General features: G+C 34.7%; 1 protein-coding gene across 1 annotated transcript in view; it reads left to right on the top strand.

Annotated features, from left to right (window-relative positions):
- The window catches only part of DNAH5 (dynein axonemal heavy chain 5), a 116677-nt gene that overhangs the window by 52752 nt on the left and 37439 nt on the right, over positions 1-26486 (top strand). The window contains exons 36-54 of the mRNA XM_032442468.1: positions 832-1044; positions 1721-1945; positions 2587-2759; positions 3764-3942; positions 4885-5072; positions 6967-7161; positions 7486-7620; positions 8159-8266; positions 10604-10757; positions 11338-11484; positions 13114-13355; positions 17169-17345; positions 17839-18043; positions 18718-18860; positions 19066-19200; positions 20852-20974; positions 22939-23152; positions 23734-23957; positions 25296-25491. Coding sequence (XP_032298359.1) covers positions 832-1044; positions 1721-1945; positions 2587-2759; positions 3764-3942; positions 4885-5072; positions 6967-7161; positions 7486-7620; positions 8159-8266; positions 10604-10757; positions 11338-11484; positions 13114-13355; positions 17169-17345; positions 17839-18043; positions 18718-18860; positions 19066-19200; positions 20852-20974; positions 22939-23152; positions 23734-23957; positions 25296-25491 — 3376 coding nt within the window. The remainder of the gene's footprint in view (positions 1-831; positions 1045-1720; positions 1946-2586; positions 2760-3763; positions 3943-4884; positions 5073-6966; positions 7162-7485; positions 7621-8158; positions 8267-10603; positions 10758-11337; positions 11485-13113; positions 13356-17168; positions 17346-17838; positions 18044-18717; positions 18861-19065; positions 19201-20851; positions 20975-22938; positions 23153-23733; positions 23958-25295; positions 25492-26486) is intronic.

Here is a 26486-nt window from a genome sequence, read left to right as displayed (position 1 = left end):
CCCCAAACCTCAAAGTTGCATTCTTTCAGATTGTTAAACATTGTAAGATACTGTTAAGTAGTAAGCTGCTTGGTTATGTAGAGCTTCCAACAGTTTTACCAAGCTCATCATTTATTTTTTATGCTGCATAGGGTTTCCTCATGCAAGACTTGATTACATATCCTCATTTTTTTTTAAGAAGAAAACTCTACATAGTATAGCAAAACAAACTAAATTTTTGCACCAGTGCTTAGGTTTCAGTAAAAATACTTCTAGGTACTGAATTATCTTCTGTGGCTTAATATAGTCTAGAATCAGAAGCTCACTTGAGAGGATCTTTTATGAGCATATTTGTATGCTTGGATTGCCTGGAAAAATGTTGTTGGAAGAACAATTTTCTTACACTTTATGAAAAGAATAGATTGCAACACAGATTTTCTTTTACCTCTGTATGTATTTATTTCTTTAGAAATTTGCAGAAAATTCTTTTGGTTGTCCATGTTCCTTCCATGTTTCCATTATTTTTTAAGTCTGCAACTTTTGTTAGGAAATGCACTAGTAATGAGAAAAGGTTTCCTTCATTTCTTACTGAAAAATGAGCGCCTTCACTGAAATTGAAGAGAAGTTTGAGCATTAGCAATATACTTGTTGTTCCAGATGGCAACGTTTTGTTTAAAATCTTTATTCATACTTAACAAACAGTTTTATTGCTTTCACATTTTGCTTAATAGATAAGTATCATTTTGTACATATCTAAATAAATTTAATGATAGTATGAAAAACAGATGTAATAAAGGTAATAATCTTTTTTTTTTTTTTCATCACAAATAGTTTTTTTCTTGCTTTTATTAGATATATGATCGTATATTGTCAATTAGTTCACGAGAGGGTGAAACTATTGAGCTGAGAAGACCTGTAATGGCTGAAGGTAACGTGGAAGTTTGGCTTAATTCCCTGTTGAAGGAGTCCCAGCTGTCACTGCATCATGTTATTCGCCAGGCAGCTATGCATATCCAGGAAACTAGTTTCCAACTGATTGAATTTCTTTCTACCTACCCAGCCCAGGTAAAATCATTGTTAAATCAATGAAAAATTGCTCATATATAGAATTGTGCATTGGTGGGACCTTCTTATTTTTGAAATTAAGATTGAAGCCAGATGCAAAACCAACATTTAAATTAATCAGCGCAGTCTTTTGAATTCCAATTTAGATATCTGAAAACAAAAGATTAAAACTTACACTGAAGCTCTTGATTTAAAAAAATAAAAATGCTGAGTACAATAAATTAATGCAATAGAGCTAATGCAAATTCTTTTCACACTTACTACTTGACTACTAAGTTTGTATGTTTTTTTAATATATTCAGGTAAAGCTTCTTGACTTGTGATCAGGAATGTGACCGGAGAAGGAACTAAAAGTTAAACAATTACTAAGGAAATATTTTAAATGGAAACTTTGATTATTCTGATAGCCTATTGGTTGTTAATTATATTATGATGTAAATTATATTGAACATTTGCTTGATAGGCTGTGTCTCTGAGACTGAACTGTTGGGTTGTGTAAGCATTTATAAATGGAGTTAGGACACTTAAATGCATGGATTCTGTGACTTCTGGAAGGAAGCACAGAAAAATAATTTTATACAAATAGAACAATTTCTTTAGATTATCTGTGTCCGTGAATATACATTTATGAGGAAAGTGATTAGATGATGAACTGCACCATTTCATATTTCCTAAGGTTGGGTTGTTGGGAATCCAAATGATTTGGACAAGAGACTCAGAGGAAGCTTTGACTAACGCCAGGTATGATAAAAAAATTATGCGAAAGACAAACCAGTTTTTCCTGGATCTTCTAAATACATTGATAGATATGACAACAAAAGACCTTAATCCAGTTGAACGAATTAAATATGAGACATTAATCACTATTCATGTGCATCAGAGGGACATCTTTGATGGACTGGTAAGTATTGAAAATATACTGAGTTATGAGTTGGTAGCCACGTAAAACAGTGTGAAATGTCAAGTAGCCAACATAGCTGTGACAAATGAATGGCCTGCCTCTTAAGCCAAACAATTTCTGTAAGGACTGTAATGATGTTGTGACTTGGAGTATTACAGAAATGTTGTATTTATCCAAACCATGTCATAACTTCTTTTTTGGAAATTCAGTGTTGTGGTCTGCCCCAGCAATAGGAGAATTTTATGATACTTTGTGTTGTCCAATCTAAGTTAGATGCTGCTGTTGTGTGGTCAGTTGGAAAATCCTTTTTCTCATGTACTATGTTGAAAGTAATCATCCTTTATGTGGGCTACATTATGATTCTGAGGTTGGAAGCTTGAAGTTGGATGAAGCTGCTGTCATCTCTATTTTAGTTTCAGTGGAATATCTATTACTTAGGGATTTATTTATTCACTTCACACCTTCTCATGCTGCCACAGGATACTAAAAATAGGAAAATGAAAGCTTGTACTCCTTAACCATTCAAAATCCAGGCTAGCATGCCTTTTCTCTGTAGGAATCTCTCAACTTGACTGAAATTGTGTTGTCTGAGGAAGGGGTTACTGATTATTCAACCCTCTTTTTTTTTTTTTTTTTTTAAGGTTTGCATGCATATTAAGAGTCCTACAGACTTCGAGTGGCTGAAACAGTGTAGATTTTATTTTAACGAAGACTCTGATAAAATGATGATTAATATCACTGATGTGGGTTTCACATACCAGAATGAATTTTTGGGCTGTACTGACAGGCTTGTCATCACACCTCTTACAGACAGGTGACAAAGACTGTTTTTATTCCTTTATTCTTTGACTCTAAACCTGGGCTTTTATGTGGGCAACTCAGTCATACTTTTTGGATGCAAAATAGATCTCTGCAGAGTTTATCCATCACAGTTGTATTGAAGCTGATAAATTTACATTAATATTTTTGTTTCTGTGTTGTATAGTATGGAATAACTAACAGGTTTATTTCTGCCACAAGTGTTTCCCATGCATATGATGCATGAGACGATGATCCTCGTGTACACAATACTAATAAACCTGAGGACTGGGTACACCCAACAGATACAGCATGCAGATAGAGGACAAAAATACGTGTTTACAAGCAAGCTAATGGTAACAGCTAAGGAAGAATGAACAGAAAATCAATTTTATTCAGCTGCAGTAGATTGTAGGTTTTTTTATCTAAAAGGATATGGCAGTAATTGCAGGAATATTAACAGAAAGATCCACTCACCTAACTAATAACGCAAATAGTGATTTATAAATAAACAGTAGCAAACTAAGAGACTGGAAAAAGTATTTTTAAAATGATGTAGCAAATTCTGGAGCTTCTATTTATATATAATGGATAGAATGTGTTTTATTGCATCACATATGTTTTGTTTATGAAAATGGGATGCATTGTATGATCACATTTTAAGGATGGATAGCAAAGCAAAAGTAGCTGTTTTTCATTACTGTACTCCACAGAATAACATAGTTATGAGCTGCTTCAGCTAAAGTAACCTAAGAACTAAGCTATCCAAATGGTTATGGATATTCTCTGTATTTTTATTCTTCCATTCTTTGTATTTCACTTAACGTTTGAGGAGACTAACCATAATATTGCTCACATCAGGGTTTTTCTTCTTACTGATTTAAATAATATTCACATGTATTTCCTCATCTCCCTCAACAAGGCCTTCCTCATATAACACATTTGAGTAAGAATGTCTGGCACTGCACAGAAAACCATATATTTCAGTCCTTTAGGTTATAATTGCTTGTTGCCTTTTAGATGTTACATCACTCTGGCTCAAGCTTTAGGCATGAATATGGGTGGAGCACCTGTGGGGCCTGCAGGAACTGGAAAAACTGAAACCATCAAAGATATGGGACGGTGCCTTGGTAAATATGTAGTAGTCTTCAACTGTTCTGATCAAATGGACTTCAGAGGACTTGGGCGGATTTTCAAAGGTAAGATGTGGACTATATGAGTTACAAATGCTCAGAGAATAGATTTATTAATCAAGATCAACATGTAATCAGCAATTGATTTTCTGCCTTTTAACAACTGCAAGTATTGAATACCTTGTTAATGTAAAACACCATTGCAACACTCAAGAAATAGAAACGACTGAAAAGATTAGACAGTTTGTGAAAGGATAAATAAGTATCTTTAAAATAATCAAGGAGAACTGCCAGTACAAAAAGAAAAAGCTGTGTACTAGTAGAAGGCGTTGGTTTCAGATTTCAATGTTTTTCTCCTTACAAATGATTACCAGCTGAAAGAAATGAATGAATAGCAGTATATATGCTTAAAACATCTCTCGGAAGAGCTTACAGATGGTAGATAGAAACAAGAATATTTTTAGGCACCTGAAGCAGATATCCATCAGTGATTGCAGATGGCATATCACATGGAGGTCCTTGACTGTTTTCTTGTTGCGGCCTTGATGATGATGATTCCCCCCTCCTGAAAATACCCGAGGAAGAATGGAACACTGGTACAGAAAGACCCCCAGCTATTTTTTTTTTTTTTTAATAATGAAACCGACTTTGTTGTTTATTTTAATCTGAAAAATAGGTTATTGATATCCTATCATATTTTCAAAGATCTATTGCAGGGATTTTCTTTGGGTAGAAAGGAACAGGAAAACACTGAAGATATTGATAGAAGAAGCAGAGATCTAATCATGTTGTGTCCTAGAAAGGCTCATAGATTTTTGAACATTTGTACATTCTTGCTTTAAAAAAAGTTACACTTCCCCTTTTCCTTTTCCCAAACTCTCAACATCATGAATTTTAGTGGGTAAATTACACACACACACACACACACACAAAAAAAAAAAAAAAAAAAAAAAAAAAAAAAGATTACCAACATTCCGGCAAAATACTTAGTTGCTTTTTTCTTCAAAGGTCTGGCACAGTCTGGAGCATGGGGTTGCTTTGATGAATTCAACCGGATTGAGTTGCCTGTCTTGTCAGTAGCAGCACAACAAATTGCAATTGTGTTGACGTGCAAGAAAGAACATAAGAAAAGCTTTGTTTTTACTGATGGAGATAATGTGGAAATGAACCCTGAATTTGGCATCTTTCTTACTATGGTATGTATTCAATAGGTTTGTAATATACCAGTTATAACTGTTTGATAGTTTTCTAACAATGGTGGTTTACTTTGTCTTATTTCACTGACTTTGAACATCTGCAATTAAGAAATAAACTGATTTGCCACAGCAGCCATTCTTATAAAGGCAAATTATCGGTGTGTCTGTAATGCTACATTTGTGTTCCCAAAATATGGATTTTATTACAAGTGTAGGAAAATAACCATAGAGTTCTAGATGGAAATAACCGGTCAAAACAGGACTTGTAAAACATGTGAAATCTAGATTTGATGTATTCAGATATAACTTCTTTCATACCTTGTGGATGTGCAGGGATATGATGGCCAATCTGCCTGACAATTCATTTTTTACATGCAATTTTTGAGCATGCAATTACATGCTCAAAAGTTACTTTTGTCTAATCCAAGTGTGTCCAACCAATAGCACACTGGCTACATGTGCCCCTGGACAATCAGTAATGAGGCTCCACAAGACTGTAAACTTTTGACTTTATTATGTGATTTTTATGTGATATTTTTCATTAACCAATTGCAAATTGCTCAGGTGTAGGCTGTGTAGGCAAGAACAGAATGCTGTGGATGGAGGTTACAGTGCAGTGCTGAATCCACCTATCACATCTGCCACACAAACTCAGTCAAACTGAAATGCGTATGTACTGCATGTCAAGTATACTTGTGCCCTTTGGCAAGTAAAACACAGTGGCTACCAGAAATAATATTTCCAAAACACCTACATCTGCAAAGACACTTTCACTGTGGAAGAAACATCTAGAGTTACTCATGCATCTTCAAAAGCTCAGAGGAAGTATAAAATAATTTGCAATATGTTTTTAAATAGTTTTGCAATATGTATTGGATTTTTTTCCTACAAATTAGCATCAAACCTGTGAATTTCATAAAGTCCAAGGGGTTGAATCATTGCCTATTTCAGGAGTTTCTTAAAACTATGGAAGCTGGTCAAGGAGGCATCCTTTACTTTTCTAAAGTAAGGTGGCTCTGTAAAGGTAAAATGCTGAAAAGATTTTGTGATTTGCAAAATGAAATCAAATCATTTATGAAATCAAAAGAAAAATGTGTTCCAGAACATGAAAATAAAAATCTGTCCTGTATACAGCAGAAAATGTGCAGCTGTGCTTTCTGTTTCGGTAAACAAATCTGAGAGTACGTTTGAAGATTGCAAATAGAAAAAAAAAACAAACAAAAAAACCCACACCACCACCAACAAAAACCCATCTATTTTTTGGTATATTTGCAACTCCATTTTCAGTTAACGTAAATACATTACCTACAAATTTCAAATGGAATGTATAGAGTTGCAATCAGACATTCAACTCAAAGAAAAATCTGATCATGTCTCTTTACCAGACTTTCATAAGACCTCTCTTACCAGAGAAAAACATCCCTCACTTCACAATCATGCCTTATTCATGTCATCACTTTTTGGCAGCACATACATTTGTGAACAACTGTTTTCAAAGTTGAAGCACAGAATGATAAACATCAGTTCAAAAATCTCTGATGAGCATCTTGAGAACCCACTGATAATTGCAACCACTTCCATCAAACCAGACACTGATGCATTAGTTTTGCAAAAACAAGGTCAAATATTCCACTAGTTTTATATTTTTTTTTGCCTTCTTTAAAAAAAAAAAAAAAAGTTTTGTAAAATATAAAAATTGAAAAGCATTTTGTTACTTCTTTATGTTAACTTTTATATGTTTTATATGCGGACCAGGACAATTACTCTTCTTTCACTGTGGCCCAGGTAAGCCAACATATTGGATACCCATTGTCTAATCAGATAATACATTCCTTTGTTGTTTCTTCAACTTGTGCAAGGTGCAGTTAACTTCAAAACTTGTTATTTTCTCCAGAATCCAGGATATGCTGGGCGGCAAGAACTTCCTGAAAACTTGAAGATCAACTTCCGTTCAGTGGCCATGATGGTTCCTGATCGTCAAATTATAATTCGTGTCAAGTTGGCTAGTTGTGGTTTTATTGCTAACATTGTACTGGCAAGGAAATTCTTTACACTGTACAAGCTCTGTGAAGAACAGCTATCAAAGCAGGTGATTTTCACTTGAGGAAAAAATTATCATTAGAAAAAATTATAAATAGTGACACAAATTATTAGGATTAGTTTGTGTAGTTACCTATTAATATGCCTTTATCTCAACCAGAAAATTTTCTCACCTTTACCATTCCAATTCTTTTTGACATCTCCCTAAAGGGGTGAATGTGTGGTGCTTAGAATACATTGTGAGTAACCCAGAACAGATGTTAGGAGACGTTTGTGTTGCATGTATCACTTCTCATACTTTAAATGATAAACAAAATTTTTTTCATCTCTGTAAACTAGGGGAAATTCTTCCCAAACTCTGCATATCTTCTAGGTGCATTATGATTTTGGCTTGAGGAATATATTGTCAGTGCTACGCACATTAGGAGCGACAAAAAGAGCAAATCCTACAGATACTGAATCTACCATAGTTATGCGTGTGCTGAGAGACATGAACCTGTCTAAACTGGTAAGCTCTGAGGATCTGGTAAATTAACTAGCTTGTACTTGAGTCATTTATTTTTGGGAAACCCAGTTTAAATCTGTTCAGGTGTTCATTGGAATATTGTCCATGGCCTTTCACTCTGATGCTATCTTGGAAATATTGCATTCCCCATATAACTTTATTCAGATTTTTTGTAATAAACATATTTCCACTGCTACCTGCATAAATAAATTACCAAACAGGAGCATCTATGAAATTTTTGGCCTAATGTTTTCTGCTTCTTGTATTTAATCATTCTTTTAAAATAATGTTATTTGTACTAATGGGTGCTATTTCACCTGACAAATTGTTAATGAAATCTCCTTTTAATAGCGTTTGATTATTGGAAGCATCATGACCTCATTCTCTTGTGTTCTGCTAGTATGTCTACCACTTAGAGGGTTATCATAGATGGTTCCTTAGATTTTGAAGTATTTCTTCAGCCCACAAGGGCTAAGGGTTGTCTTCTAAGATGGAAAAGTAAAATAGGTTTAAATATTTTTTTTCTTTTGACTTTTACTAGATTGATGAAGATGAACCTTTATTCCTGAGTTTAATTGAAGATCTATTTCCAGATATCCATCTTGATAAAGAAAGCTATCCTGAACTGGAAGCTGCCATTGACAAACAGGTAATAGTTCTCTTAATTTGTACTTCTATGGTGTTACTAGCATGATGACTCATCTAAGAATATTTCTGATGTTGAATCTATCCAGCTAGTAATAGTAAGCTTTTCTGTAAATTTTTACCATTGGCATGTGTGAAAAGGCAAAGAAGTTTGGCAGAAAATAAAATTTGCCTTCCAGCTCATCCTCAGGTATCAGAGCGGCAGCTTAGATAACATTCTGAGCAGTGCCCAATTCAGTGCTATAAATCTGATTACATTCAATGTATGAGCTATTGCCGTTAAGGATTCACAGATAATGTACTGCCCAGTTTGTCTAAATGGGCTCTCACAACCACACTTAAGGCATTTAGCCACACTTAACTCTCTTGGCTAGATTAGTGAATAGCCGAGCTTGTTAAATCACCAGATTATAGATTCTTTTGGATTGGCAATGACAAATACACTGCCTGCAAAACATGTGAGAGATTATCCAAGAACATGAATAATACAGCTGACTGCAATTGTGCTAAATTACTGAATAACTCTATTGAGACCTCTAAGTTTCCCAGGGTACCACTTGATGTTGCTGAGCACCCAGTAGAGATCCCTATGAGCGGGAGGAGAGGCTCAGCCGGTCAGCTGGTCCCAAAAATGAACTGTGTCCTCCTGACTTATCTGTGATGGTATCTTCTCCCCAAATCCTTCTCTCTTAGGCCACTTTTATACTATTTTCTTACTTTCAGGTGGAGCTTGAGTGACTCTAGTCAAACATACCTTTGTTTTGCAATACTGACTAAGAACCTGTTTTTGACAGAAGGGTGGAAAACTGCTGGCTTGGGACTGGCTGAGGGAATTAAGATAATTGATCAGTTCCATTAGTATCATCAAGTCCTGCTTCACCCTGCTTCTGAACTCCAGGTTATTTTTTCCTTAGAGTTGGCATACCAGGCTCTCCTGGTGGTTGCTAACAGCTAAGGTCTCAGGTCATGTTGCTTAGGGAACTATCATGGAATGGATTACCCAGTGCATTCCACCATGCGAGTTGCCTTCTCTGACTCAAGAGGTGGATATTTCAATAAGCTACCTCTAGTAAATATTTCTTGGCATATAATTATTAGTCTTATTCTAACAGATGTCACTGAATTATGGTTATGACAGCTTGTGTTATCTGTGTGAATCAGTGGTGATTCACATTTGTGGTGATCAGTTTGAAAAACATTTCTGTGTACATTTGCCTTATGTGAACCTGGATTTAATGGTTGTATGAAGTCTGACAGAACATGAGCTTAAGGAAAGATTTTCTTAAAATGGCATTTCTTCTATTTTGGTTTTCATTAGCTCTTTTGGAACACTAATAGGATTAGCTTAAGAACATCAGTGGAATAGAAAAGGTTAATGAAGTATGAATACTTACATGTTCATCTTTATTAAATCTTCCTCCAGAATTTGAAGAATTCCTCAGATAATTATGTAACAGTTAAGAAGAGAAATAAAAACTCAAAAAAACCAAACCTAAAAAAACCCCAACTGAATAAAATGTTACTCCTTTTTCTTTCTTTCTTTCTTTCTTTTTTTTTTTTTTTTCTTTTCCTTTTTAATTTCTGATAACATTTTCTGAAATTGGAACATATTTGGAACTTATTTTAACTGCAGAAATTATTTTAAATATAATTGTTATTTTGGTAATTTCAGTTGTCCAATATGATCTTGAGTTTTAAGATTTTTTTTTTACTTGGCCAAAGAAATATGCAGTGATCTGAATCCTGAAGAAATTGTTCCAATTTTCTCTTACTCGTTTCCAGATAAGTCACTTTCAGAAGTAATAGAAATACCATTCAAATGAGATCTTCTAACTAGTAAAAAATGGGAAAACCGCATCTTTTCTCAGCAGGATCATGTGAAGAAGTTTCTCAAAGGTCTCTCCATACACTAATAAATATCTAACACTTTTTTTTTTTATTTTTATTTTTTTGTAGAACTGTGGATATTGTAGACAACTAAGGAAGTTTATAATCAGAAATGTCAACAGTAATTAAAAAAAACCAACAAAAACCCTTTCTGAGAGCTAAGTGAAAGACATTTAATAGCTATGAAAGACATTGCTAGCAAGAGTGTTTCTAAAGTTCCTGTCTTTTCTTAAAATAATAGAGTAACCCTAAAAAGAGCTAGAAAAAGAAATTACTTTATCAGAGCTTACTGTACTGAGTACAAATTTGAACACTAAATATCTTTTCTTTTTCCAAATAGCTGTTATATATGCAAACACTTTACAGAGTCTTATATTGATGCAATATTTATAAAATATCAAGATATCCTGTGGACTAAAATAGCGGGGTTTTGTATTTCTGATGCTGTCCATAGGTGGAGGATGCTGGACTTGTTTGTCATCCTCCTTGGAAACTGAAAGTTATCCAGCTTTTTGAAACTCAGAGAGTAAGACATGGATTGATGACTTTAGGGCCTAGTGGTTCAGGAAAAACTACTTGTATCCACACTTTGATGAAAGCCATGACAGGTATGTAAGCATTTTTACTGTAAAATGTTATAATGTTTTGGTTTGTTTCTTTATAGAAAGCTTCAATTATATTACTGTGAGGATAAATTAATGGAAAAAATAATTTCAATGTATTGTGATACTAAATAATATTCTGGTGATACCTTTTAAAAGCACCTCACTGACATTCAAAGTCATGTAACATACAGATCCTGTTTTGCATACATCAGAATTTTTTATTCTAGAAACACTGAAAAAGAGCAGTACTGTGTGTGGGTAAGGCAGCTGGAACAAGTGGGTTGAAGTGTCTCACAGATTCAGCTGAAATAATGCTGAAGGCTTGTCATCATCATAAGTACTTAGCCCTTTTCCTTTCTGAACAGAATTAACAAGACAGCGTCTTCATCTGCAGTATAAAGTAGCTGCTACTTCTATCATTTTATTTTTTTTTCCAGTAGCAAATTTTTCCAAATAAGTACACATTTTCTCATAATGCTGAATACTTATTAAGCTATCTATTTGGACGTAAAGCTTTTGAATTTTTAAGTTCTCTGCCTATTGAATATAAATACCAAAACTAACCGATGATCTGCCTGCCTAGATTGTGGACAGCCACATCGTGAAATGAGAATGAATCCTAAAGCTATAACAGCACCGCAGATGTTTGGTCGTCTTGATGTGGCAACAAATGATTGGACAGATGGAATATTTTCCACTCTCTGGAGAAAAACTTTAAGAGCCAAGAAAGGTATGACAAAAAGTGTGATTGTATTTAAAAACTCTCCATTCTAAATGCTTTATGTTCAAACTGTGAAAAGCAAATACTGTTTTGCAGAATTTGCTGATCCCTTTCTTTGAAATGATAGACTCTTGCACAAAAGACAAGTGGAAGATCAAAGTCTTCTCCCCCAGCAATGGAATGTGACAAAATCTTGGCACTGTCAGCATTTTGACATGGTCTCAAGCAGCCATAACAGAAGGGTGTGAATCTCCTTTGGTAGTGTCATATCCAGTAGCACAGATCTTAAGATCTTAGTTCATTGCAAATGGCACTGGTAATTCCTTTTAGGCAGTCAATTTCTGCTTGGCATATATAAAATAATCTTGTCCTTAAAAAAAAAAAGTCTTGATAACTTGGTGCTACATAGATTCTTCTTTCTTTTATCTGAATATTAGTGTATGACCCTATTATTAGGCCTATATTGACTGAAGGTGGAAATGAAAAAAAATAAATATATCTAACATTGTTTATTGAGTTTTCCTACAAAGTTCATATTCTTTAAGTATACAGATTCCTTACAGTAGGAAAAAAATTGATTTAATTTTAATAGTTTTGTTTCAAATTTGGAAATGGTGTACCCTTGAGAATGTAGCACGACATTAACTGTTGATTCTGTTTTTTCCCTCAGCATGAAATATTGTTAGCACACTTGTGACTTTCTCAATAAGATTCACTATTTGCAATACTTTTGTAATGCATCTTTATAAAGTGAACTCCAAAACACCTCATGCCTGAGATGTAGCTATGGAAAACTTATAAATACAAAGGCATTTGGCTCAGAGGTGAGAATGTTACTTAGACTCAACCATCTTGGTTTGTGCCTAGCAATATAATGCCTAGGCATAGGAAGGAAGGCAGATGAGAGAGGGATGATCTCTGACTACAGAACCATCTGGAAATGCCCAGCAGGGCTGGCAGCCTAAAAAGTGGGGAGCTGGAAGCCAAGGGAACTGCCAAGGCAAGAGTGTTGCCAGTACTTAAGTTATGCAAGCAGGACCCAGACCCTCCTAGGAAACACAAACTGGTGCTGAAATACATTTCCAGTACTAAATGGAAAAAGTTTAAAAAACTTCAGTGGGAGCTGGGTCACTTTTGTAAGCACAGGAATAAAAAAACAAGAATCTTGATTGACCTCCATCAGAAACGAAAGTAAGCATATTACTTGAGAGAGGTGCTTTTCAAATGTTTCTTTCATTTAATCTCACTAATATGTTGGAAATAGATGAATGTTGGTTTAAAATAAGTCTGTTGTTTCTATCTTTATTTTGCTTTCTGTAAGTTTAAATAAACCTGGTTTATTATGGAATTGAAGAATGAATCCATAAAACCGTGTTTCAGACTGTTACAGACTGATGAATTATGCTTACAACATATTATATGCTGAGCGAAGGATAATTATTATGGTAAGGTGACAAAAATGAAGCACTTAATTGAAAGTGAGTAATGGGAATGGAAACTGTATTTGAAGATGAAAGTGTAGCTGTGTTCATGAATTCAGAATTAGTTCAAAGGATATTTAGTGACAGAAGAAACTGGTCCTTGAAAGAAACTGAAACTTTTTTCATAGGAATTTTTGTCAATTATTTTGGACTGTAGGTGACCACATCTGGATAGTTCTTGATGGTCCAGTTGATGCTATTTGGATTGAGAACCTTAATTCTGTCCTGGATGACAATAAGACTCTAACTCTTGCAAATGGAGATCGTATTCCGATGGCACCAAACTGTAAAATAGTCTTTGAACCTCACAATATTGATAATGCTTCTCCAGCAACAGTCTCAAGGAATGGGATGGTATTCATGAGCTCATCAGTTCTCAACTGGAGTCCTATCCTTGAGGTATACTAGCAAATTTTATTTAGTTATGTACAGGAAGTTTTTTTTCTAGCATTCAGCAGTTCACTGTTGTTATTTTAGGACCTAATTTTGTGATTAGATATGAAACAGCTTTTGTGCTGTATAAACTTATATCTGAAAATTTAAAATAGCAAAGTTTATGGTAGTTTGTACAAAAGATGGATTTTTTGTTTTTCAGAACACAGTCAACATACTGCGCTTTTAAAACCTTGGATATTTCACATCTCAACAAATTTGTCATTCAAGGTATTTTACACAGTTGAAGAGCAACTCCTGAGTCAAAATACCAACTCTGTTGCAGCTCCTGCTATAATTTCAGAGCAAGGAAAAATAAAGAGCCAACAGGCTGGTTCACTCCTCAAGAAAATAGGGTTTCTCTTGATTTTTCATAAACCCGACTACAGTTGGGATTTAGAACCATAAACAACATCAATACAGGTTTTACAAATTTTGATTTTTAATTGCGTATTCTTACCCCATAATTTGTTGGTTTAACATTCCTAGAAGCAAAATATCTAAAAAAGACAAGCAGTGATTATGCTCTCTCTTTCTGCAGTTTCGTGTCAAATGGTACTGTTAGGAAAACAGAACATGTAGATATGTTTTGGAGGGAAGAACAGCATATAACATATTCAGATTTCAATCTGATTTATAGAAGTTTTTTTTTTTCTTGTAGATGTTGTCTTCCATGTGGCCAAAGCTCATAAAAAACAAATTTTCATCTTGACTGACCACTAGTAATGACACTGATATAGTGAATGACACCTTAGAGACTTGAGCATTTTTCTCCATGTAGTAAATGTCTTCATTAAGATGAAATACAAGAGTTTTCAAGAATCTTCCTAGAGTTGCCCAGTGATGTCTCTCTACAAAACTTTAAACATTAAACCCCAATTTTCTGAAATGGTGGAGATAACAGCAGTAAAGAAAAAATAAAAGTTTTCAGGTTACTTTTATTTTTATTATAACCTACAAAAGAAGTATCTATCTGTTGAGGTCCTGAGCAGCAGACAGAGCCTGGCGCTCTCCAGGGAACAGGAGACAATAGTTAAGTCCCTGGGGAAAGTGTATCCTCGGCATGAGACTGTCTGGTGAAGAAGTTGTGGGAAGAGTTGAGAAGACTTGATAATTCAGTAAGGTCCATAGCAACCTGTAATACAAACTCTAGCTAAAAACTGCAAATGAATATAATAGCAAGACAGTTACAACTCAGTTCACCTAGTGGATCTTTTGCTTGACTTTTTTCCCCTATCAGATTAGTGACACAACTGTGTTTGACTCATTTATTGAATACCTTATTTAATATCCTTTTTTTTTTTTTCCTTTTTCTACCTCAGTAGAATACCTATAGCGTTCTCACCTAAATTTTTTGGGGTGTTTATTTTTTTATTTATAGCAACAAAATGAAAACAAAGACAGAAGAAAGTGTTCTTTTGCTAGTAAAATTAAGGCAAGAGCAAAGATTTCTACAAAAATTTCCCCGTAATTTCAGAAATGTATTTACTTTTCTGCGCTCAAAGATTGGGAACAGCAGTTAATATTCATTTTTATCAAAATGAACAAATGCAGTGAACACAAGTGCCTTATGCATATTACTGCCACACTGCAGTTTTTAATTTAAATTTTTTTTTTTTTTAAATTTAATACAGATATTTAGAAAAGTGTAAGTGAAAATTATGCATCTAGGACAGTGGTTCCCGTGAGATTCCAGTTTCTGTACTTACAACACTGCCTAAGGCCTATTGATGTTAGATTTCACAGCTCTGCCCCCTTGCATTGGTATTCTCTCCCTGTTTATTTGCAGACAATACTCTTAGAATGTTTCAGTTTAAACTGAGCTGTAGATTCATCTGAAAATACAGCAGAAACAAACAAAAAGGGCTTATTATTCTGCATTGTCAGACCTGCTTTATGTCATCATTTTGGAGTGATACAGAAACTAAATGAAATTGTGTTAGTGTAAGTGTTGAACAAAGGAAGTTTCACTAATTTGATCTTTTATTTCAGAGGCATCAATGAACAAAGGGAAACATTAAGCTGTTTGCTTTTTTTCTTTTTATTTTCTTTTTTCTTCCTCTTTTTCTTTCTTTTTTCTTTTTCTTTTTTCATTTTTTTTTTTCTTTAGCTAAAGGATTTACTGATTTATTTTTTTTTCCAATAGAATTAAACACAATTTTCATAGAATCAAAGAATTGCCCAGGTTGTAAAAGACCTTGAAGATCATCAAGTCCAACCACAGCCTAACCTAACTGTAGTAACCCTAACTCTAACAACATTCTGCTAAGTCATATCCTTGATCACCACATCCAAACGGCTCTTAAAAACATCCTGGGATGGCAACTCAACCACCTCCCTGGGGAGCCTGTTCCAGTGCTTAACTACCCTTTCTGTAAAACCCTTTTCTTTCTTTAGTTCCTATTTCTCAGATGCTGAAGGAAACACGGTATTGGTTAAGAACAGATGAATTCTGAAAATTAATTTAAAAAAATATGGGTAGTTCAAGAAAGCATTGTATATATTTAGATTTTCTGTCATAATTTGTAAATTCCTAAATATAACCGCTTATTGGGATCCTAAATATAAATACATAAGCAACTGTCAAAAGAGATTTAAAGCATTTTATATTGTTGCTCTCGTCTAACATACTTTAAAGCAGATTTTACAAAGTGATCAAAGACATCAACTTCTTAAAAAAACATTACTTTATCAACTTTTGTGATTAATTCCAGTAGCTTCTGAACAGCTGGTGAAGTTCCACTTACCTGTTTTAAATAGATCTACCATTTAATCTTTAGCTCTTTATTTTCCACATACCTGTTTCTAGAAAGCGTTTCCATGCATCCACCTACTTGTAATAAGTTATTTACTTTGGTCAGTGAAAAATTGAGTTTCAGGAAATGATGAAAGGGGACATGTGGAAGAGGATCACAAAAGTGCTTAATAGTTGAAGTTGGAAAGTCATTGGAGACCATGTAGTTGAGCCTACTTCAAAAAAAGGTCAGCTGAAGTGGGTTGCAAAGGACTGTACCCAGCTGCATTTTGGGAATCTCAATATATTGAGACTCCAGAAGTGCTCTTAGAAGCCTGTTCCAGTGCAACACCACACATGCACCAAAAAAAATCTATGTTGAAATAGTATTTACTAGGATTCTACCACACAAGTGAGAGAAGACTTCAGAGTAACTCCAAGAAGCAGTTTGTGACTTTTAGCTAAAGGCATTAAAGCACAGATACTGTTCTGTGATCTTATAAAACAGTTTAAATTATATTTTGTTATCCACTTTAACATATACAGGGTTACACAATAAAAATACAACATACACACAGCATAAGTTAATGGACAGCAGACATCCTCCCTTAAAATGCAGCCTTTTTCTCTGCAACTTCCAGATTTTTCTGAGGCGCTATCACAGCTAAAAACTAACAATGTGCAGAAAAAAAATGAAACTTCTGTTAAATATATATTCTTTCCTTGCAGAGTTTAATTATAGCCATTGTGATTTAAAAATATATATATATTTGAAAGAACAATTTATGTTTTTTTTGTGCTAAAAACTTTGAATGCTTTTTATGCTTTTGTATATTTGCTCAACATCCAAGGAGTTACCAATTCCATGTCCAACTTCTGCTTGCTAAATTCTGCCCAAAAGGCAGAGAATCTGAGACCCCCACCAACAGAAATCAACTTTCCCCAAGAGATATCAACTTGCCATGTTTGTAGGATTTTTGAGTTAGTAGAGCTGAATTTATTCTCTTGCACTGAAAATTAAGTTTATTTTCTCACTGTACATACAGGGGTTTTTGATAAGGCGTTCTTTCCAAGAAGCTGAAATTCTACGCGGGCTGTACTCTTCATCATTCCCAGACTTATACCGCTTCAGCATTCAGTCTCTGCAAAGCAAGACAGAGATGTTGGAAGCTTTTGTGATTATGCAGAGCATTAATATGATGCAGGGCCTTATCCCACCTAAGGTAAACTAGTGCAGATTTTTTTTATATTTACCTAATCTAATGTTGAAAATTTTAAGTCATGGAGTTATGTAGAAAGAAGATTTTTTTGGCATCTTGGAGCATTGATGAATATACAGGTTGTTAGGAATATTTTCTCTTTCATTTGAAAGAAATAGTAAGGCTTTGCCCCCTTTTCACATTTGGATTTGTTATTTCACACAAAGCATGCATTCATCATCAGCTTTCCTTTAGGATGTGTTTTTTTTTTTCCACAGAAATGTTACTGGATTATAAACTAGAATTTAAACAGATCAAACACTGTAATGGGACATTAAAAGTGATATTTGCTGGATCATTTTCTCTATTTTGTAGTCCACTAGATAATGACTCAGTCTATTTGTTGCTGAAGACATCATTAAATTTAAACATGACCGAAGGCTTCTGACCTACTGTTTCTAGTGATCAAGCAGAATTTTCAGGCTATTGAAAATAAAAAGTTAACTTAATTCTTCAGGAGCAAGGAGGGGAACTGACTGCAAAATACTTGGAAAGGCTGTATATATTCTCTCTTATGTGGAGCATAGGAGCATTACTAGAACTGGAAGACAGATGCAAAATGGAGCACTGGCTTCGAAACTGTGCAACAATAAAGCTTGATCTTCCCTGTATTCCAGAAGGCAGCGAAGATACCATGTTTGATTTTTATGTGGCATCTGACGGTTAGTTACCTACTTGGGTACTTTGGGGTAGAACTTAGAATTTCTTTTTGAAATTTTGCTTTTCAATAATTTATTTAGATTTTTTTCTTTTTTTCCTTTTTTTTTTTTTTTTTTTTTTTTTTTTTTTTTTTTTTTTTTTTTTTTTTTTCCTTTTTTTAATTTTTTATTTTCTTTTTATTTTCTTTTTTCTTTCTGTTTTTCTTTCTTTTTTCTTTTTCTTTTTTCCTTTTTTTTTTTCTTTAGCTAAAGGATTTACTGATTNTTTTTTTTTTTTTTTTTGGTAGGTTATCTTCTCTTGTCTTTTGTTTTACAGTTGCACTTTATGTTGGTGATATTCTATAAAGCTTTTTTTCTATTCCCTTTGGGAAATCATCATGTGGAAACATTGTCACAGAAAGCTACCTGGGCTGTGTTAATGAATTATCAAGTGAATAAATAGACAAGCTGAAATATCATGTTCTTGTCATGATTTTAGGAAACAGCTGGAACAGTGGATCATGTTGCTTCTTTCAGGGGTCTAAGAGTAGTAAGACTTTCAGATAATTTGTCTGTATTTATGGAGTGCAGAGTGAGAATATTGTATGTAAGAGGAAGTGGCAGAGAAGTCAAACTGATAGAAAATAAGTGAAAATGTCTAGTATTTATAAACATTAACTTTATTTCTTTCCTACTAGGTAATTGGATGCACTGGAATACACGTGTTGAAGAGTATATATATCCTAGTAGCAGCACACCAGAGTATAGCTCGATTCTTGTGCCAAATGTTGACAACGTGAGAATGGATTTCCTTATTGAAACCATTGCTAAGCAGGGCAAGGTACTTCATCTGCATTTCACATCTAAATACTGCTAATAGTATGCATGATTAAGTTTTTGAATCAGGAGTGAAAAAGGAAATTATTGAAAAGGAAGAACATCACTTTTGCAACATAAAACCATAATAGTGATTCTGGAGCTGTATTCATATTATATTCATATACCTCTCTTGTGTGTTATCTTACTTCCGTGTTGTCTTTGTCTAGGCTGTTCTACTAATTGGTGAACAAGGAACTGCAAAGACTGTTATTATCAAATGTTTTATGTCAAAATATAACCCTGAAAGCCACATGGCTAAGAGTTTGAATTTTTCTTCTGCAACTACCCCGTTAATTTTCCAGGTATAGTAGTCATTCACCTTCCAATAATACGTTACTGGATTCAGAGATTAATGGATGTATTGAGAATTTGTTGGCAAGGTACTTCTGAAAGTGATCTACTTAATTGCAAATGAGCACAGAAACAAAAAATTACCAACTCAAATAGACAAAGCACTTGATTTAAGACTTCTGTAAACCATGTCTCACTAGTTGTTCAGCTGTTCTTAAGGCTATTACATGCTTATTATTTGCTTCACCATACTTAATTTTACATCAGATATATCGGTTCTCACTAATTGGGTAGAGCTGTCAGCAACTTTCCTTAGATTTCACTAAAACCCATGTGTAAAGTAAGTGCTACCCTCAACAATCTGTCATAAAGTCTGTGCTGTCTGCAATTTGAAGTAAATTACGTTACTCATTAAAAAAGTAACACATGCAGCACAGCTGCTCTAAACAGAACAATGAATACTTAAATCCTGAATTGTACTGCCTGTCCAAATTTCTGCTGAACTACTTAGATTTATTTCAAGATTCATTAACCTACTATCCACATATATCTAGTAAATATTTTTAGTGTTTCTGTTTGCCTAACCTAAGCACTGTCTGTGCTGTAAGCAGAAGTGCTGAGCCTGAGGTGTCATCTTGTAAGCTGGCTGCATAGTGAGAAGCTGAAAAAAATGGTGGTGGAAAGCATGCTTCTAAAAAAATAATAAAAATTATTTCATTAAGTCAATTCAGTTTACATGTATGAATATAATTATCACCTTATGATTTTATGCGGTATATTGATGTCTAATGGAAAGGTCATCAAGATTCACTTCTGTCAAATCTGACAGATTATTAGTTTAGTCTTTCAGTATTAACAGATACTTAATTTGTCCTATTCAGTATTACAGATGCTAGCAGGTGGCTGAACTGACATGAATGAATATGTATCACAATAAAAAATTCTTAAAGTTCATTAGAAGTGTTATATTTTGTACTATTTGATTGAATAAGTCAAAAAGTAGAGCTAACAGCTTTGTTGGAGCTCTCACTATCCAACTAGTAATTCACAAAACAGAAATTCAGAATTGGAAGAACTGGAAACCTTAGGTGTGGATGCAATGTTTGTTTAAGGTCCTACACAACTACATGGACTACAAAATAGTTCAGTAGAATACAAATGTAACTGAAGATAATGCATACAATTTATTATTCTCATTAGCATCACAGAAATTGCAACATCTCTCAGTGCTTTGCAGGGTTTGCATATGCAAAATTAAGCCTCACGAATTCTCATTTCTTTGCATTAGTCACAAACAAGATTGTTAATTATGTGTTAAAATACCATTCGAAAACTGAGAGGGTCAGCAAACTGATAAGTTTGAAACTGGAAAATAATTTGAGATGGTTTCAAAACTATGAAACTGAGGCACGGTCATCTAAACTAAATATTTGGAAAATTTTATACCAACCTAATGGTATAGTGTGACATTCCAGATGTTCCAGTTCGATTACTGCAATTACCTCTAGCACATGTGTTGTTTAAGTTTTCCTTTGAAAAACTCCTTTGTGTAACAGAAATCTTACTATATAATTACCTGTAATATGGTTAAATGAGTGACTCATATGGAAAAACTATGGCTCTTTTTAATTTTTTTTTTATTTAATAATTGTATTTTAACAGCGCACAATAGAAAGTTATGTGGACAAGCGCATGGGCACAACATATGGTCCGCCTGCAGGCAAAAAGATGACAGTCTTCATTGATGATGTGAATATGCCCATAATAAATGAATGGGGAGATCAGGTTAGTTTTCTAAAAGAGAAAAGAAGATGGGAAAGGTTATTTTCTTCCTTTCTTTGTTACACTATAAAATGGCTTTTCAGTCAGGCAATAGGGAGTAAAAAAGCATATTACTGAGAGCATTATCCAAATTCCTCTTGAGCACTGACAGATACCTCTCTAGGAAGCCTGTTTCAGCATTTGACTACCCTCTTGATAAAAAAAAGTTTAGAATGCACAGTCTGAACCTCCTTTCAAGCAGCCCTGTGCCCTTCCCTTTCTGCCATCATTGGCCAAGAGCAGAGCCTGGTACCTCCCTCTGCTTTCCCTCCTCAGCGAGATGCAGGGAGCAGTGAGGTCTCCTCTTAGCCTCCTCTTTCTCCAGGATGGATAGCGTATTGTCCTCAGCATCTCCTCACAGATTGTGCCTTCAGCCTCATTACTAGTGAGTGCCTCCGGTGGCGCAGTGGTTAAGTACGCCACTTTGCAACACTGGAATCCCCCCAGTGGCGCAAGTGGTAGAAGTGCCACTCTGCTACACAGGAGGCTCGAATCCCGGGGGTTGGACTTGATGATCTCTAAGGTCCCTTCCAACTCGCACAAGACTGTGATACTGTGATACTAGCTCTGGTGTCTTCCTCTGGACACTTTAAAGGATCCTAACATCCTCTTGGTATTGTAGTGGCCACAACTACACACAATATTAAATACCATTGTCAAGGCAACACCAACACGAAATACAGTGGAAGAATCATCTCTTCTGGTTGGCTGACTGTGCTGTGGTTAATGCACACCAGAATGTAGCTTGCCTCTTGGCTGCCAGGGCACACTGCTGGCTCATGCTGAGCTGCTGTCACCAGCAACTCCAGATCCCTTCCTGCTGAGCTGCTCTCTAGCCACTCATCTCCCATCTGTGCCTGTATCTGGCATTACTCTGACCTAGGAATAAAACTTGTCATTTTCCATCATTGTAGTTCATGCTGTTGCTAATCACCCAGTGTTCCAATCTGTCTAGATCCCTCTGCAAGGCCTCTTGTTCCTCCAGGGAGTCAACAGCACCTCCCAGTTTAATATCATCAGCAAATCTACTGAGGATGCACTCCAATCCTCCATCCAGATCACTGCTAAAAACTGACCCTAGAACTGAGGGCTCAATTAGACTGTTAGGTACTTCTTGAAACATGTCTGTATAGTTTTAAAACTTTTTTAGTGATATTTATTTATTACTCACAACATCGAAAAAATTCAGTTAGGAAAAAAGCCTTTTGGCACACAAATCATGATAGCAAATTGACTGTGTAGGTGATAATTAAAATATTGTGACAGATAAGAACTGTCTGCTTTTGAAAAAAATTGAAGTAATCATTATCTGCATTGACAAGGTACTTCTGAAGTATACTACATTGGAAACTAAATGTTAGAATTTCTGGAGAAATATGCTCCCATAATATACTCTGTATAAGATAAAGCAGGGGGCTTCATCTGTGTCTGAAGAAAGGAATCTTGCATTGCTCTCAATGGAAATAATTCAGTGTTTGCAGTTTGAGAAACCATATTTGTGGTGCTACACATGGAAGTTTCATCAAAATGCTCGGTATCAGATACAAAATGGGAAGATACATGAGGTTGGCCTTGAGGAAACTGGAAACTTTATTTTAAAAGGGAGAAGTATTGGAACTGTTTCCAGTACTGTTGTGTTGGAAATCATGCAGTATTCAAGTGAGGCTCAAATGAGATATGAGGGATTAATTTTAAGTCAGGAATTCTCTTCTTCCAATGGGATTATTCCTCATAGATATTATCGGTGAAAAGGACAGTCTAAATATGCTTATTCCTAGCAGTGCATTTTTTCTACAGGAACAAACACAAAAGAGGGAGCTTTAGGGAGAAATTAATATTTATATTCTTTATTAGGAGATTCAAGTACAGGTGGATGCTTTCTATTCCATTTTCTTGTGTTCTATTTCATACTGTCTGCTTTTTTACAGGTCACTAATGAGGCAGTTAGGCAGCTTATGGAACAGAACGGACTATATAATCTGGAAAAGCCAGGAGAATTTACCAGCATTGTGGACATTCAGTTTTTGGCTGCCATGATCCATCCTGGAGGAGGTCGCAATGACATTCCACAGAGACTCAAGAGACAGTTTTCTGTGTTCAACTGCACTCTGCCTTCTAATTCTTCTATTGACAAAATTTTTGGTAAAGAAAAATTAGCTTTGTATCCATCCAATTTTTGAAAATATGAGTTGGTTTTTTTTTGTTTTTTTTTTTTTTTTCATCTTATCCTCTATGTATAAACATTATTATTAACAACAAAGCTTAGTCCCTCTCTAGTTTGCTTACCAGCACATTTTCCTTCCGTAATCTCTCTGCACCTGCAACTTAATTATCTGTAAACTGGTAGACCTCAAAATCTATATACAAATGTATGCCAGAGTTAAGAAGAAATGGTATGAAAGCCTCTTCTTGTTTTGATGACAATGCTGTAGAATTGTGAAGGTGCTATTGGTGCTAAGAGCAAGGTGCTAGTGACTGTGACCAGGCTTTCTCAAAAAGGCAGGATCAGAGTGGTCTCAGTGAAGTGATTCACTATACAAACACTTTGTAAGAGCTAAATGTCTGGTGTGTTTGTGGCACAAGATGCTGTAACACCAAGTAAGTCAAGATTAGAGAAAGGAAGACGGGAAGCCTATTCAACAAGTTAAAATAAGATCATAGCCCTTGATGTTGCAGTAATGTGTTTTAGAAAACCTGTCATTTGGCAATTTTCTTCTCCAAAGGTGTAATTGGAGAAGGACACTACTGTAGTGAGCGAGGATTTTCAGAAGATGTAAAAGAAACTGTAGCCAAGCTAGTGCCGCTGACCCGCAGGCTGTGGCAGATTACCAAGCTGAAAATGCTGCCCACACCTGCCAAGTTCCATTATGTCTTCAACCTTCGAGATCTCTCAAGAATTTGGCAAGGAATGCTGAACACTACATCAGAAGTGATTAATGAACCAAAGGTAAGTACAGCGCATCAGTGGTTTTGTCATAGTTAGCGCATAATTAGGTAATGTGTAATTAGGTGGCATTAAAATTACATTAGAAAAAAGTCATTTTTGACTGAAAAACATTTTTCAGCTTTTTTTGAGGTAACATTTTTGTCCAGATTTTTATAGTGCCACCTGAAATGAGAACTTCATTTCATGACGGTAAGCTGAACTTTTTTGACAGAAGAGGCTTAGCTTCTATCTGCTTGTACCATTACTAATTAATGCTTATTTAAAAGTAGGAGCAAAGAAATTTATGACAAACAGCTCACTTTTATTTTAATTCTTTGAAAAGGCATGTCTCTTGGTTGAAAAAAAAAAAAAAAAAAAAGGAATCTAGTCTTTTGAGTAGTAAAAAATGAAATACTGGAAAAGCAGTGGTTATGATAATCACAGAAAAAAAAAAAAGTCTTATATCTGGGCTAAACAATCACATAATATTTAGTGTAATTTCCTACTTGTTGAATAAGCAAGCTCCTGCCTTCTACTTCATCTAAAATTGGATTGTTAGAATTGATTTTAATTTCCAAAACTAAAAATAAATAGCCCTAATGTGATTTTACATGTAAATATTGTTCAAGATCTGTATGAATTTATGTAGCAGTTCTGTGACTTGATTTAATATGCATCAGGTATAGGAATTATTGTAGGCTCAAATGAGTTCTTCAAGAAGTACTTGGAGTTTTTTCTGCTTCTGCATGGTAGTTGTATAGGATTAAAACCAGTGCTACTAGAATTAGTAACCTGTTAGGTTTTCTTTTCCGTCCTCTGATCAAATAGAAGGATTTGAAAAGTGCAGTGAATTTGGTGAAATAATAACATAAACCACTATACAGTCTTTTTTTCTCTGGTTTTGATTTGTTACTGGGAGTGACATCTACACTTCTGAATTTGGTGTGAACTTACCATGCTGTGATGCTATTATTTTTGCCTCACTTCCACTTAGACAGTAATTAGTTACAAAAATGTTTTATTGATGTACAAACACTTGTTCCCATGCATAGAGCTTGTCTTAAGGCTAAGGAAATAAAATCCTAAATAGTTACATATGCTCTTGTTGGGAATACTAGATAAAGGCTTTTTGTACAGTTAACTGATTATAAAATTAAAACTTTATTGGGTTGAAAATGAGATGTCTAATATCTCTCTCCTGATTAAAACGAAATGTAACACTGTTTCTTTTCCTATTTTAGTACGATTGAAAAAAATATTTAAAAAACAAATCTTTTAATTGACATAGCTTTATTGGCAAGTCTCACCTGATTGATGTCATGGTGGCTTTTTTTGATTGTTTGTTTTGTTTTTTTAAAGGTACTGATAAAATTGTGGAAGCATGAATGTAAGAGTGTTATTGCTGATCGTTTCACAACCTTGGAAGATGTAAAGTGGTTTGACAGAGCTGTGACAAAACTCATTGAGGAGGAATTTGAAGGAAAGACAACTTTGCTGAATCCTGAAATTGATGCATTCTTTGTTGACTTCCTAAGGGATGTACCTCAAAGAACTGGTAAGATGGGCTCTGGCAGTCATTGTAGTGGCATTGTGGAAAGGGATAGGATTAAAAAATACATAAATTTTACATATGTTTTGAGTGTGGCTGTCTTGTCCAGTGACTTCGAAGATAGATATGACATATATTACATATAGAGATACTACATACATTGCATATATTACCATTTGTTGGAACATGCTTATTGTATTTTAACTCCACATTTATATCCAGAGAATCTGTGTAGATTTTAACTCCACGTTTATGTCCAGAGAATCTGTGTAGAAGGGTCTTGTTTCCATTTCCATCAAGGTGCATAAAAGTGGCAAATAACAAATACGAATTTCTTATTCTGAAATGGTGAAAGAAGTGTTGCACGAGTAATTTAAGTTGGGTTTCAGCACTAGATAAAACCTAGCACTCTAGCTAAAACAGAGATCTGATGTATGAATAGTGACTTTGAGCTTACCCAGTACTTTTTAGAAAGTACACAATATATTAGTTAGTAATGAATTAGTATTATTTCAAAATTCCCGGAATACTAGTAAAACTTCTTGGATTATCCATCTGGATTATAACAATACTCTTGTTTATTGTTTTTAAATAAGAATTGTGCTGCAGACCCAGCTAGCTAAATAACCCGGGAGTATTTCTCAGTAGATAAAAAAGAACAGAAAACAGATTTTTGGTAAATTTGGTGAAAGTCATTATTAAACTGTTGGATGATTCAATTATCTGTTCATGTCATTGTATTTATGGGTAGTGGAAGCAATGAAAGATTGGCATAGCTGGTTAAAGGACACTTAAATCTCTGCTTGGATAATTAAAGTTGAAAGGAGTGACAAAAGTAGAGCAAAGGATAGGAAATCTTTCAGTTAAAAAATCAAATGCAAATAGAAATCAGTCTGGTGTGAGAAGGTAGCCAAATACATTTTTAAATTACATGGAAACTGAGAATATAGAAAGGACTGAAATGTAAGTCAGAATACATACTGAGAGACTGAGGAGTGACT

This window comes from Coturnix japonica, chromosome 2 (assembly GCF_001577835.2).
Source record: "Coturnix japonica isolate 7356 chromosome 2, Coturnix japonica 2.1, whole genome shotgun sequence".
NCBI lineage: Eukaryota > Metazoa > Chordata > Aves > Galliformes > Phasianidae > Coturnix > Coturnix japonica.
Note: the sequence above shows the minus strand (reverse complement) of the source record. Positions and strands in the feature narration are given on the sequence as shown.